General features: G+C 38.7%; 1 protein-coding gene across 3 annotated transcripts in view; it reads right to left on the bottom strand.

The window, feature by feature from the left end:
* LOC131253247 (E3 ubiquitin-protein ligase UPL4) overlaps window positions 1-14963 on the bottom strand; it is a 35859-nt gene that overhangs the window by 5184 nt on the left and 15712 nt on the right. For all 3 annotated transcript variants that reach the window (XM_058254176.1, XM_058254177.1, XM_058254175.1), the window contains 8 exons: window positions 10519-10674; window positions 10316-10437; window positions 9202-10217; window positions 9011-9117; window positions 8838-8886; window positions 7516-8696; window positions 7194-7424; window positions 7001-7105 (listed from right to left, as the gene is read on the bottom strand). In XM_058254176.1, coding sequence (XP_058110159.1) covers window positions 7001-7105; window positions 7194-7424; window positions 7516-8696; window positions 8838-8886; window positions 9011-9117; window positions 9202-10217; window positions 10316-10437; window positions 10519-10674 — 2967 coding nt within the window. The remainder of the gene's footprint in view (window positions 1-7000; window positions 7106-7193; window positions 7425-7515; window positions 8697-8837; window positions 8887-9010; window positions 9118-9201; window positions 10218-10315; window positions 10438-10518; window positions 10675-14963) is intronic.

Raw genomic sequence — 14963 nt, forward strand, 5'->3', positions numbered from 1 at the left:
GGGCAGGTTATAGGCTGGCATCCAAGGATAGGCTTTGGAAAATGTTCCAGACTGTTTGGAGGCTGATTTTGAGGAAAATTGTAAGCTGTACTGGTTTGGTTGTAGGATTGAATTGTGGACAGATTTTGGGCATGACATTTGGCCTCAGTTTAAGGACTGGTTGTGGACAGATTTGGTGCGTATTTAGAGACAGTTGTTGCAGTTTTAGTGCAGTCTTAATCAGTAAAATTAAGGGCTTGTTTGTTAACGCTGAATTTTTTTGGCACTTAACGCGGAATTGTGAAAATGTTCCATGTTTAGTGGTGTTTGTTAATGCGTCATTAACGTGGAAGAAGGAAAGCACTAAGTGGTTTTTCACTGAATTCTTTCCGTGATAGGAGTCTGGCTTAATAGTGAATGCGGAATGCGCTCAGTGAATTTTTCATTAAACAAAAAAATTTTCTTCCAAAATTACCCCTTTTCAAGTTACTACGGCAATTTTTTCTCTTTAAATTGTTTGCGCAATACAAAATCAACTTTTAACCTATAAAACTTCTTTATGCCCCACCATGATGTATGTGTTTCATCCATTTTTAAAGATCATTTTACGACTTGACCAAAAATGAGAGGAATATAAATCTCAGGTGGACCACACCACAGGAAAACAATAGTGATTGGATATCCACCATTAAAATTCTCCCAAGGCCCAATGTACTATTTATTTGGCATCCAATCTGTTGATTAGGTCATATAGACCTAGATGAATGGAAAAAACAAAGATCAGCTTGATCCAAAACTTTTATGGCCCCCAAAAAGTTTTTAATGGTCGACGTTCATTCAATACTGTTTTCCTGTAATGTGGTCCACTTAAGATTGGGATATACCTCATTTTTGGTCTCATACCATAAAATGATCTAGAAACATAGATGGACAGAATAGATGAAACACATACATCATGGTGGGGCCCACATAGCACCAACCATCAGGTTGGCTGGTGGCAGGGGAGTAGCCAATCTGTTTCTGTGGACGCGGATTGGATACTGACAGGTTGAGTAGCGAGACTCGCTACTAAAGTTACGTCACCAAGTTATGTGGACCCCATCATGATGTATGTTTTGTATCCACGTTGTCCATCCATTTGGAAATATAATTTTAGGTACAGATCCAAAGAATGAGTCAAATCCAAAGCTCCAACGGACCTCACCACAGAAAATAGTGGGGAGAGTGACGCCCACCATTAAAAACTTAAATAGGCCACAAAAGTTTTTGATCAAGCTGATATTTGTTTTTTCCCTTCTTTCATGTCTGTGTTAACTTGTGAACAGGTTGGATTTCAAATAAAAATCACAGTGAGCCTCGGGAAGGTTTCAACGGTAAGCATCAATCTCGCCATTGTTTTTTGTGGTGGGGTCAACTACATGTTTGGATCTGCCTCATTCTTTAACTCATGCTCTAAAATTAAATCTCCAAATAGATGGACTGTGTAGATAAAGCACATACATCATAGTGGGCCCACATACATCATAGTGGGCCCATGGAACTTGATGACATCACTTCAGTAGCGAATCTCGCTATTCAACTTGTCAGTAGCTAATTCGCGTCCAAGTAGGATGCGGATTCGTTGGTGTACCTCACACCAGCTATATAGCTGCTGTATTGACGTCAGCAAGTTCTGTGGGTCCCATCATGAGGTATGTGTTATATCCAAACCATCCATCCATTTGGCAAGCTCATATTAAAGCTTGAGACGAAAAATAAGCTGCAAAAAGCGGCGAGGGATTGAACGTCTACCATTGAAACCCTTTTTGGGGGTCACAGAAGTTTTGGATCAATACGATTTATTTTTTTTCCTCTTCAAACAGGTATTTGTGACCTTATGAACATATTGGATGGAAAATAAACTTAAATAGGCCACGGAAGTTTTGGATCAATATATTTTCACTTCATCCAAATGGGAATGACCTTATAAACAGTTTGGATAGCATATAAATATAATGTCGTTTTGTTGCTACTGGTGTTCAGTCCTATACAACACATAGTGACAATCTTCCCGCTAGGAGGAATTGAGGGCCTTATGATGATACTTTAGTTTTTTATTAAGTATTTTAGTTTATTTGAATTAAATATAATGATTTTATTTTCATTTAATAAAAAATAATTTCTTTATAATGTAAAACATTTCCAAACAAGAGATAGGGGCAAATGTGTCAAATTAACATATTTCAGACATTTAAGATGTTTGTTAACAAACAATTTGTTTCAGATTCAGTACTTAATTTTTAGACTTCAGCCATAATTATCAAACAAGTTTTTTTACTTCAGATTTCAGATTCAGGCTTTAGATTTCAGATTCAGACTTCAGATTTCAGATTCGGTCTTTAGACTTCAGATTTAACAAATGGGGCCTAAGAGTGGAATGGGATTAATGTTTCACAGTTCAGAGGCTAGAAGTGAATTGATTTAGGGATGGGTACTGCCGAATTATGTTGTTTTCTGCACTGATTAGGTTAAATTTGGACCGTTTGGAGGTTTAAAGTGAATTGCTGACAGGTTTGGTTTATATGCCGTGGCAGCTAAATTTAGGGTGGACTATGGCTTTGATCTTTTGTGTGATTTAGAAGAGTTACATTTTAGGGTTTAGTTTGGGATGAAGTGGTTAACAAGGTTGTGGGGTTAGGGGTTAAACTGTGGACAGGTTTGGATTGACAACAGGATGTTTTAAGGCAATAAAAATTGGTTTTGGAGCAGACTGTCATGCTAGGGCTGCTAGAATGTTTGTGTATAGAGTTGTATATAGGCTGAAGTTGAAGAATAACAGGTTAGGGTTCAAGCATTAAGCACTGATTAGTGATCCGGCTGTTTACGGGTTGCATAGATGCTAGGGTTGAGATCGGGGTATGTCCAAGGCTGGAAATTGGATTTTGGGGACTGTGCAAGGGTATGGTAGAAGTACATGGGTTGCATATGAGCTGTAGGTTGGAAATTGGGAAGGGAAGGGGTGCAGTCAGAAACAAGGAAAGGAATAGGACTGCAGTTTGTTCTAGAGGTGGTGGTTGATGTGGAAAAGGTTAGGGTTATAGTCTAGGATGTGATTTGCAATCAGGGCCTGTTTGGATAATGGAACATCCCTGTCCTAGGTAGTAGTGGATCCTAGCAGTGGTCAATCCTGGATCTGTGACTCATGATTCCTAATCTTCTGGTGGTTGAAATCCTAGAATGGGAATCACAAACCCTCTAGGTTGTTGTAAAATCAGCTGTTTAGTTGACATATTTACAAGAAAGGGGAATACTCAAGTGATTTCCTATCCCATTCACTCATTGGTATATGGAAGCAGCAGTCCCTGAAAATGGATCACTGCTTGAGGTGAACAAAAGCCAGGATTATCCACATGATATCAGGGGTGGGCAAGGACTCTATGGTTGGCTAATAGAAACTACACAACCATCGGACGGAAGATCATAGTATCCTCAGCCCCTGAGTTTTTACAAATGAGACTCATTTTTAAATGATCAAGATTGTTGATCAGTTGGGCCGCACCAAAAATGGGGAGCTAAAATAAACATAAAAAGGAAACACAATTCCTACGAGGGAACTTTGATGCAGGGACATGTGATGATCTAATCCTAGATGCATGTATAATCAGGTTAAAGAATATTCTAGTAAATATATGAATCAACTAACCGTTTCCAATCAAAGGAATTAGGTAAATTTCAACACAAAGATGAGGTCATTCCATCAAGATCATGCCCCTTAGCATAAAATTGCGTAAACAGTAAAAAGGGAGAACTTAGGGATATGAGGATATCCTAGATCTAGCATAAGTCAGTCCATGGTCAAGTTTGGATCTGATTCTACTAGCTAATCATCTCTCTTTTCCATTCAAACTAGAAAGGGGGTATCTAGAGAGGAACGAAAAGGGTGAAGAATGAAGGATTCGAGATGAAGAAAATACGGGTCTTTTTTGTTGTCAAAAGAAAAGAATGATGATGATTTTTATCCTTTCCTGTACCTTGAAGATCTAAAAAGAATGAAACCTGAAATCGAGGTGGAATCCTCAACACCCAATGGTCAATCTTGAAACCCTAATCTCTTAAATAAAGAGGAAGAAAAAATACGAATTTCTATTCATTTAATAATAATGAAAATAGGATTTCTCACAACGTATACATAAGCTATGGAAAAAGTAAAAGTGCATTAAGCCCTGAAAACAAGAAAAATAGCAAAAAAGATGAAAAAATAGAGAAAGTGCAATAAAGCCCTTGAAACAAGGAAAAAGAATAAAAACACCTGAAACTAAAACACCCGTGTGATAGGGTGTGAAATCTGACCCATGAATCTCTATGGTCAGGGTGCGGTCATGCCGCTCCTAAACTCGTACTGCGTCAGAAAATGGGTCCGATGGACCCAACATCCATCCACATCAACTCCTCCGCTCCAGTACTCTGTCGGCGACGCCTCCTCCTTTGGTACACTTTAAAGGGTGCGCCACTGATGTCCGCATCAAACATGTATTAATTCCTTTTTTTTTCTTCTTTTTCCTTTTTAAATCTTTTACTTCTATTTTTTATTTTTTTATTTTTTTTGTTGTTTTAATTTTTGTGAGAGAAGAACTAAACTTTATTACAGCAAAAAGAGAATAAATAAATAACGAGGGCAATGATGATTCATAAAGCAACAACTCAATGCTCCAAAACTCATCAAAGAGCTCAACGGGATTATTAATAAAGAATTTAAAGATTTAGCCAAAGAAACTACAAACGGCTCATCTCCCGAAAACACCTCCACTGGGCTACTTGAAAGCTTGTGGAAGGATCTGATACCAAAATTGACGGGGATCAAAGCCAAAACTAGTCTATCTCCATTTTTAGTTCGAGAATAGCATAGGGAACATACCTTTTCATAACTGTCTAGATTCTAATAACGTGGATAGATAATATCTTTACTTTGAGTTCATCAAAATTTTATAGAAAACATAACAAATGCAAAGAGCTATAGGGTAAAGAAGAACATAAAAAAAATCAAAGAATATATATGATGTTTCTTTGCTTCAAACATATGCCTTGTAAGTAGGCTTGAACAATCATACCGTTGATGCACCATGATTTGTGCAAATCAGCTCCCAACGACTTAGGATTTCACCTTAGAGAAATCAAAGAAGGGATGAGAAAGAAAGTGAAAGAAGAGAAAAGAACCAAGGTACCAGAAAATTCGGTCAAAAAGAGAGAGAGAGAGAGAGAGAGAGTGAGGGAGAAAGGGGGGGGGTTAGTTGTTCTAGAATAGCCTCTCATCCCCTAGCCTCTCTATTTTATTATTAGAGCTTTCATTATATATATATATATATATATAGAGAGAGAGAGAGAGAGAGAGAGAGAGAGAGGAATGCTCACCTGCGAACCTTTGCGCACGTGTCTTAGGCACATAATCTGAATGGTCCACGTGATGCGGCACCCCTTGAAACTTTATGGGCCCAATTTTCAGCCTAATCCAAAACTCTAGTGGGCCATAGCAAAGAGAAATGCAAATCAAGGGAGGAAACTGTTTCCTTTTGACATGGCCCACCAGAGTTTTGTATCGGGCTGAAAGTTGGACTTATAAGGTTTCAAGGGGTGCTGCATCACGTGGACCGTTCAGATTATGTGGCTAAGACACGTGTGAAAAGGTGTGCACAGGTGCTCACATAAGAAGGTGCGTAGATGAGCATTCCTCTCTCTCTCTCTCTCTCTCTCTCTCTCTCTCTCTCTCTCTCTCTCTCTCTATAAATATATATATATATAAAACACCGTACTTGAGTAATAAGTAAAGCCCATGGCCCTAAATTATATTCTAACACATATTTCAGCCCAATAATAATAAGAAACCACGCATGAAACTATCACAGTCCACCCGTGAGATTAATCACGGTCCATCAACATGTACAAGAGAGTTCAAATCCTATTAAGATTGTGGCTAGGAAAAGGAAAATCAACAAACTACTTGGTGTCCTAATTAAGTAAAGAACAAAGTGGTAAAAGGTTTTTAAACTTAACCGTATGAACTTAGAAGCCTAATCTTTTTACTAGAGCATTAAATCCACGTGGCACCACACGCAGAGCCCAGCAGATAATTTAAACAACTACTTTGGCCATCCGATTGCAACAAAGGGACCCAAAAAGTGATCCAAACCATCAGACCTCTGGACCAATTAGAGTACCCGATCTACCAATCACATGGACTAGAGGCCCATCCTAGAGCTATTTTCATGATCGGGTGTGATCCTGCATCAGTCAGTTTTGAATCTTGTGAGAGATTGGGAAAACAACGGTCAAACTTGAAAGGAATTGAAGAAATTTCATTGCTTGGGTTCTAAGAAGCACCATCTGGGCCATGTAGATTATCCATTATCTTTTATGAGATATTGGCATTTAGGAATAGGCTAAAGATTTTGTTTCTGTGTAATTGAGAAGCAAATGACACTGCTAATGAGAGTGACATGATATTTGATATTTAGCCTTTGTATCAAGAATTAACTCCTCTCTTTTGATACATCTTTTGTTTTTCACAAAGAAATTTGTACGTCAGGAAAGAAAGGTTAAAACATATGAAAACATGGTTCTATAGTTTTGAGGGAATAAAGAGATAACGAACAGTCTAACAAATCCAGAGAAAACAATGTATAAAGCAAAAGCCTATCACATCTAATCATTAGTGTTCAAGATAACATAACTGCAAAATTTTCATGGAATGAAAATAATAACAATCAATGTAATTTATCAAGAGAGAAAAAAATGTACAAAATAGCAACCAATCAATTAACTAAGTGCATTGTGGAAACAATCATGTAGCTATCTTGTTGGAGAGTTCAGGACCATTGGTGAGCATGAACCAGTGACAAGTGTGCTGAACGAGGAAGCAACATGGATTTGGCTTCCTACCAAATGGCTTCCCAACACCCACAGAGAAGTGTGTGTGTGTGTGTGTGTGTGTGTGTGTGTGTGTATAAAAACACTCCTACATGATGTATACTGCAACCAGAGAACGAACCTGATTAAATCCTGATTTGAAAGCTTCTACTTGTCTAGATATCCCATTCCTCACAGTCGCATCCACAGTCAATGAAATATACTCTTCCAAGTTATTAATATTTACCTAGAATCAAAATGATACAGTTAGATTACAAGAATTGATGAAACCTTAAGAAAGAAATGGTCATTATCATCAGAAACCACAAAATTACCATCATGTGGTCAGGTCCAGAGGCAAGCTTGTAATCTGAATAGCCTGGGAGAGTAAAATCGAGACAGAGATCCTCAATTCTGGTATTCCGGAAACAAAATTCAGACAAAAATGCCGTGTCCTCTCCAGAAATAGTGCCCAAATTTCTCCTCCTCTCAGCAAGGGCTTGAAACTCCAGCAAAGTCCTTCCAAGCTCGGGATCAAATGACTGGATATCGTATATGTCAAGGTCCTGAAAAACCAAAATGGAAGAAATAGTAAATGAAATGTGCAGGTAAAGCTTCTTTCACATAGAAATGTGCAGACTAAAGACTGAAGAAAACCTGCCCAAGGATAATCTTATAGAAGGCTTTGGAAAAGGGTAGATCAAGAACCCTCCCATCTTGAAGAGCCTTCGCTATAACCTGCCCAAGTAGGACAAACTTCTGGATCACTTCATCATACCGTGTCCCATTTGAGGAACCTGATGTAGATGACCATGGACGAGGAAACAATCCTAATGGAGCTACCACAAATTCGGAACCCTCAACCTCTGACTGTTTTACTGAGTGAAGTTGATCAGTGGAAGAAGAATGGTCTTCTCTCCACATATCCAACCCAACCTTCTGGAACTCATGACTAACCAAGGTATAGAACTCCATTGTTGGACCTAGACCGGTGCCAACTTCTTCATTGTACTCCACTTCAAGGATAGCACTGCTACGGGCATGCAAATGCATCATCTGCATAGCCGAATCCAGAATATGACTCCGGAAAACCTGAAACTTTTCACGCTCCAAACTACCAGCATGCGACCGCCTGTCTGTTGTAGCATTTGAATTATTATTGGTCCAATGTGGGTGTGGCTGAACCCGTGACGAAGTAAATGTCGTCAATCGGAAGTACTTCCTCCGTGCCTCGAAAGCAAACAGGAACGGGCATGCAGCCATTAACTGACTACACCATGAAGGCATTCCACCAACAGCCCGTGCCAAAGGATCTCGCATTTGTTGTTCTAGCTTTTCAGTTAGCTTACTGCTTAAAAACTCAATCTGTGGGACCACAGGGATTGTCACCTTCAAATCATCAAGGCTATCAATTCTCCCTTTAGCAAAAGCATCGCTTCTTTCATGAGACAATAGATGAAATGAGAATCTGTTTAAGCCTTCCAATACTTTCAGCAAAAACAATATATCATAAGCAGGATTTGACTTCTCCAAGTTACAGGGAAGCTCAGCAGCCAACATGGTAGAGAAAAAAGGAAGCTTCTTCCAAGAAATCCCAAGTCCATTGCAAGCAGAAGAGAACTCAGATACTTGAAAATCACTCCCCTTTTGTTCTAAAGCTCTTCTATATTTCACTTCATAGACTTCATACCAAAATCTTGGGCCCACACTAACGTCAGGCTCTTCATTCATTTGAAGCAGTATTGCTTGATACAGTGTTAATGAGTGTTCAAGTTGTTTCCCTTCCAAGAAAAATAACAATTTTGGAGCATCATCACAAGGGCTGTTTAAAGAGTGAGCTGCAAGAAAAGAAAAAGTGTCTCCGAAACATCAGCAGCAGGCAAAAATCGAATAATTTTCCAAGATGAAGATAGGCATCACATTAAAAAAAAAAAAAATTGATGTGAAAGGATTTTCTCTAGATAGAAGGACAAGCTTACCATTCATCAAGTCATTTGTTTTCGCGCTAGCATCCTTCTCCATAGATCCCTGAAATACAGATTCAATAGAAACACACCGATCAGGAAAAGATACAAGCAAATGCAGATATTAAAATTTGAACAGAATTCATCTATAGTTTCAACTAAACACAAATCAAATTCATGTGAATGACCTGCTTGTCTGACAAACCAGAAGATCTACATAATTTCATGAACTGTGCATCTTTGGCCTTCAAAAGATCACGATCTAGATCATCGATCATTTGTGTTGTATCTTTTCCTGCCATGGCTGAGCATTGAGTTCCAAGAAAGAAGACAAAAGGTGGGAAGAGATGAAATACCTATAGTAGCATATAGGGTTTACCTGTAGATTCTTCGTGACGTTCAACACTAGCAGTGCTAACCTTAGGCCACAGAAATCCTTCAATAGCACGAAAAGAAGAAAAAGCCTCAACCGTCAGAACATCTGTAGAGTAATCACATAGGTTTGTCTCCCCTTCTTCCTTCACAAAACGTACTCGTAGACATGGATCCTTTGTATAGTGCCCAGATGGAATACTAGCATAAGCCTCTCTTGTCCTGGGAGCCTGGCTCAAAATGACAGGAAAATTTCCCAAGGACGATAACGCGCTCTGCAGTTTCCGTAGCAACGGTGTCAGGGGCATGTCCTCCCAGCGTTGACCCAGTGATGATAAAGAAGCCCTGGCAAACATCTCAAACCTCCTCAGTACAACATGGCAATGGTTTGATAAGAAGAAACAATCAACCTCCCCTTTCAAATACTTCCCACCAGAAAGGTAATGTGCTAGTGATTTTACAATTCCACTTTCAATAAACTCAAAAGTAGACATTGGATTCCCTCCATAAAGTTCTGCCATTATTTGATCCACTATATGAGACAAGTACTCTTCACCATGGGCACAGTAATCCTTATTTCTCACCATGTCCACATTATCAGTTAATACAGCACAGAAAGTTCTAAGTTTATTAATAACCTCAGTCAATCCTATCTCAGAATTCCATGATTCCCCAGTAAAATAGGTAGCTTTTATGTGTTTGGCTAAAACGTGAACAGTATCTTTTTCAAGTTTGCAACTTCCCGCCTCTGATGATAAAGGAGGACGGCTTATATCAAAGGCATAACATAAGCATCTCTGGACATCCTTCCCAGATATTTTATAGTTTGAAGTGGCCAAGTGCTGAACCAGGGATTCTGAGCATTTCTGTGGCATCGCAAGTGCATTGACTGCATAAACAACACCCTCTTTTACAAACGAGTTCAAAAAGACATCAGGAAGTTTTTGCATGACAATTTCAGCAGTCTTCAGAGCTGAAATCAGCAAATGGTGATCCTTTTGAGAAAATACGCCAGCTAGGAAACTGCCACAATGATCATGCACAGAGAAGTATGTGAGTTACAACTTAAAATCTGTTCTGTTTTAGCTAAACAATAACTTGGAGAAGAAAATCTGCTTCACCTTGAAATGTTGGTATTCTTAAACAAGTCCAGAAGTATGTCAGCAGTGCTGAAATAAACTAACTTATTGATAACAGAGAGACAGCCATAATAAACATACAAATTGGCACCAGAACTAACCACCTGCCCAGAGATCAAAGAGAAAATTACATGATGTAAAACATATAATCATATTCATAGTACCACTGATATAAGATAACCCACCTCAATCAAAATGGGAAGAATATCCATCCCAAACTGACGTAGTAGTTCAGGTTGATCTGCAAGAATATTTTCCTTAGCTGATACCAGCTCAATGTTTTCACCGTCTCTTGCCAAAGGAGGGAGAAGCTCATTTAGTAACTTCAGGACTTCATGAACCTGTGAGAAAAAAAAAAAAAAAAAAAAGCTCATCTTTCAGTTCCTTTTTGTCTTCCATGCAGCCAAACTAAATACTTCCAAGTATTTTACTATACTTAAGATGCAGTGATGCATAATGGTAATGAAGCATTAAAACTAACCACCAACCAAGGTATTCCGTATTGGTAACGGTGGCCGTAATGGTCACCACCATTACCGATATGGGTATCGGCCATAACGGCCAATAGAGGGGGCGTAACGACTGTTATAACCCCCGTAATGGTTGAAAATTTTCTTTTGCCCAAAAAATTCTTTAAAAAATATCTAAAAAATCAAGAATAATGTAAATATTTCAAATATGTATTCATTTTTTGTTTTGAACATGTTTATGGTAGTGTAACGGTCTACTCTTTGGTGAAAGTGTTGTATCGGGCTGTCTAGTGAATTGTTTACACATCACAATCAAGCATTAGAACTAGAAATTCAATTTTTTGAAAAAAAGGCCCTCGGAGATTCTATTCGCTCAACTCACTTCAATCCACAGTTTTAATATTAAAAGCTATAGTGGTCGAAATCTGTTATAAAATGATATATGAGAGTTTTTGGAATGAGAAAAGTGAAAAAGAGGAGAAAAATAAATTTAAATAGAAAAAAAGTGACCGTTTTTCGACCATTACTCCCGTAACGGTCGTTATCCCCTATAACAGCCTTTACGGCTACCATAATGGCTGAAACAGTCTTTAAAAACTAACTGCCCCATTTCACCCCCGTTTCGCGTAACGGTCATGGGCGTTACCTATACGTATTGGCCTTTATAGGCGTATCATAACGGATACGGAACACCTTGCCACCAACGTGTTTTCGAGTACAGAATCACTAAAAATATCTCAAAGTCATTGTTACATCTCTATAAAATTACTTACACTACTCGAACAGTTAAAACCCTAGAAACCTCAAGAAATGTTAGCTAATGCATTTGAATACCTGGCTCAACCTAAGGAGAACTTCCGAATTTTCTCGAGGCTCATATCAGTGGTTGACTGGCCATGCATACCTCTCATAAGGTAACTAGTGTGAGTTGAGTTAGAGGAGAGATGTCTAATTTATAATTGCATGAAGCATGAAAAGATGCAAAGGATTCCAGTGTGAGAGTGAGGAAGCATCTGTTTTGAAATGTTTTCTAGTATATATAGGTAGGAAGCAGTAGGAGATCCTCATCTTGTTGGAAATGCTTCAAAAGCTTCACCATTGCCGGAAGAGAGAGACTCTATAGTGTGGACTAAAACAAAATCGGGTAAATTTTCAGTTAAATTGTCTTTCATATCTGGGGCCTCATTGGCCACAGTCAAAACAGTCATACAGCTTGTGGGTGGCGCTATAAGGCTCCCCCAAAGTGGTAGCTTTAGCATGGTTAATTGGAAGGAAAAAGGTATTAATCGTTGATAATCTTCGGAGGAGAGGGATGGCAGTGACAAATGTTTGTTTGATATGTAAGCAGAATGAAAAGTCGGTTGATCGTCTTTTCATCCATTGTTTGTTAGCCGATCAGGTTTGGGATAGTTTCTTTAAAGATTTCGGCATATATTGGGTCATGTCAGGGTCCATTGAAGAATTTTTTGGGGCTTGGCAATGGGGCAGGTTTGGTAAAGAAGACGAATCAATTTGGCAGATAGCTTTAATGGCAAGCATTTGGTCTCTATGGGAAGAAAGGAACAATAGATGTTTTCTGAATAGTAGCCGGGCAGTAGATGTATTCAAGAGGACTAAAATGCATGTAAAGGAATCGGTGAAGGTCTTTTAAAGCTGTAGGGTTGTATCTTTTTCTTTTTCCCTTTTCCTGTTTTGTTCTATGTATTCTTTCAGGCTTTGGCCTCACATTCGAAATGGCAGCAGGAGCACAAGTACGGAATGCAATTCGAAGCGGGAGCAGGAGCATAAGTACGGAATGCGATTTGAAGCAGGAGCATCAGTCCAGACATGATTCAAAGCAGGAGCATGCAGCACCTAGTTAGAAGATAATGCACTGCAACTAAGGCTAACTTAATAATCTTATTTCTGGGAGTGACATGTCATAAGAAGATAGACAAAAACTTGGATGATAGTAACCCACATAATAAGATGAATGTGTGCAGATGATGCACTAACGAGTACAGTGCCTAGCCCCGAGCTAATCTACAACCATCTCAACCACCACTACTCCTGTCCATAATACCTCAAATTTTAAGGTGGTCTGGGAAGCCGAATAACCATTTAAACTTAGTGCTTGATCAGGATAATACCTGATGCAGGCAAGAGACACAAAAATCAAGGGATCGGAACTGCAGGATGAAGAAAACATGTGTGTTCCTGTGGTGAGCATGCTACAGACTGCCAGATTTAGACAGCAGTACTTTCATCAGCCAAACCTGGTTCCAATGACAATTGACCTCGGAACAACACAAAATTAGTCTATTCAAAAACAGTTACGTATCGGCTGTAACGGCCGATATGTAATGGTAACGGTCGATACCATAATGCGATAAACCCAGCCCCCTCCCTCCCTCCCTCTCGAAAAACGAATGGAATTCACAACCACACACTTAACCTCTTTTTTTAATACTCTGAGGCGTACACCGCTTAGTGCACATGCACGGTTTCGGTGCATGGGGTCCACCTTGATTTATGTGTTGTACTCCATGCCATTCATCAGGTTTTTTTTTTTTTTTTTTGGTTTATTTTAGGCCATGGTCCCTAAAATGAAACAGATCAAAATCTCAGGTGGGCCGCACGGTAGGGATTGAATGCCCACAATTAAAAACTTCCTACGGCCCATCGTAATGTTTATTTGCCATCAAACTTGTTGATAAGGTCACATGGACCTGGATGAAGGGAAAACACAAACGGCAGCTTGATCCAAAAAATCTTTTGGCCCAATAAGTTTTTAATGGCAGGAATTTAATCCCTACTGCGCAGTCCACCAAACGTTTGGATCTGTCTCAGTTTTGGGACCATGCCATAAAATGAGTTAGCAAAAAGGATGGACGGCATGGATATACAAAAAATGTGTCAAGGTGGGCCCCAAATTCAAGGCATCACTCCCTATCAAGGCATCCCAAATCGGTTACATATCAGCCATAACGGCCGATGCGTAATGGTAACGGCGGTTACCATTACACGATATGGGGCTGAAACAACGAGGTCCAAAAAAAAAATGAATTGAAACGGCCGTAATGGCCATTACAAGGCATAACGATCGTTACGGGCCTGTAACAGTCGTTACGGGCAATAACCCTATAAGAAAACTGGAAAAAAAAAAAAAAGAGGGGGAGAGGGAAAATAAGAATCGGGTTTGTAAATATTTTTCAGAATTTTTGGAGCAAAAAATAAAATAAAAATGGCGAATATAGGGGTGTATTGGCCGTTACGCCGATTCAGCGTGTCCGTAATGGTGGGCACTGTTACGCCCATCGTTACCGCAACGGAACACCTTGCTCACTATGGTCCACTTGAGATTTGGATCCGTCTAATTTTTGGGACACTACCTTAAAATGAGTTGGCAAAATAGATTAACGGCATAGATATAAAAATACATCGAGATGGACCCCACATTCAAGGCCTCACACACTAGTGGTCCACCTGAGATATGGATCTACCTAATTTTTGGACCATGTCATAAAATGAGTTGGCAAAACGGATGATCGACATGGATATATAATATATACATTGAGGTGGGCACATGTACTTGGCCCTAAAATATTGTAGATGAGGCATATATTAACTTAAAATTAATTAATTAAATTATGGACTGGTGTTGATAAGTTACAATCCAAAAATTAAATTATTTGAATGATTTTCACCGTTAATTTGTAGACACTTTTTTTTTTTTTGAAATAGGACCATTTCATATTTTTTCATTCTTCACTATCTAATAAACATCCACCAATCCATTAATGGGATAAGTACCAATGGATAACATGAATTTGAGGGTGATTTGGGACATTAAATGGTCTGCCAAATCAACCCCATATCGACAACACCATTCACCTTAATTTAATTTCAATTTTTTCTTAAGATCTATTGGGAAAAATGATATTAAAAGTCCATCAACTCTGTATGTTGAATGAAATATACGAGAGTCACGAGGTATGTAATACACTAACACTATAAATAATAATAAAACCTACAAATATGAGATGTTTTAGTCTTAAATTTTCATTCTAATATTGATATTATATAGTTAAATAATTAAATATAAAAGATTTGCAGTTAATTCTAACTTGTCGGGTTCATAAATTCATCAGACAACCCAATACAACATTCTCACTAAAGAT

This window comes from Magnolia sinica, chromosome 8 (assembly GCF_029962835.1).
Source record: "Magnolia sinica isolate HGM2019 chromosome 8, MsV1, whole genome shotgun sequence".
NCBI classification, from domain to species: Eukaryota; Viridiplantae; Streptophyta; class Magnoliopsida; order Magnoliales; family Magnoliaceae; genus Magnolia; species Magnolia sinica.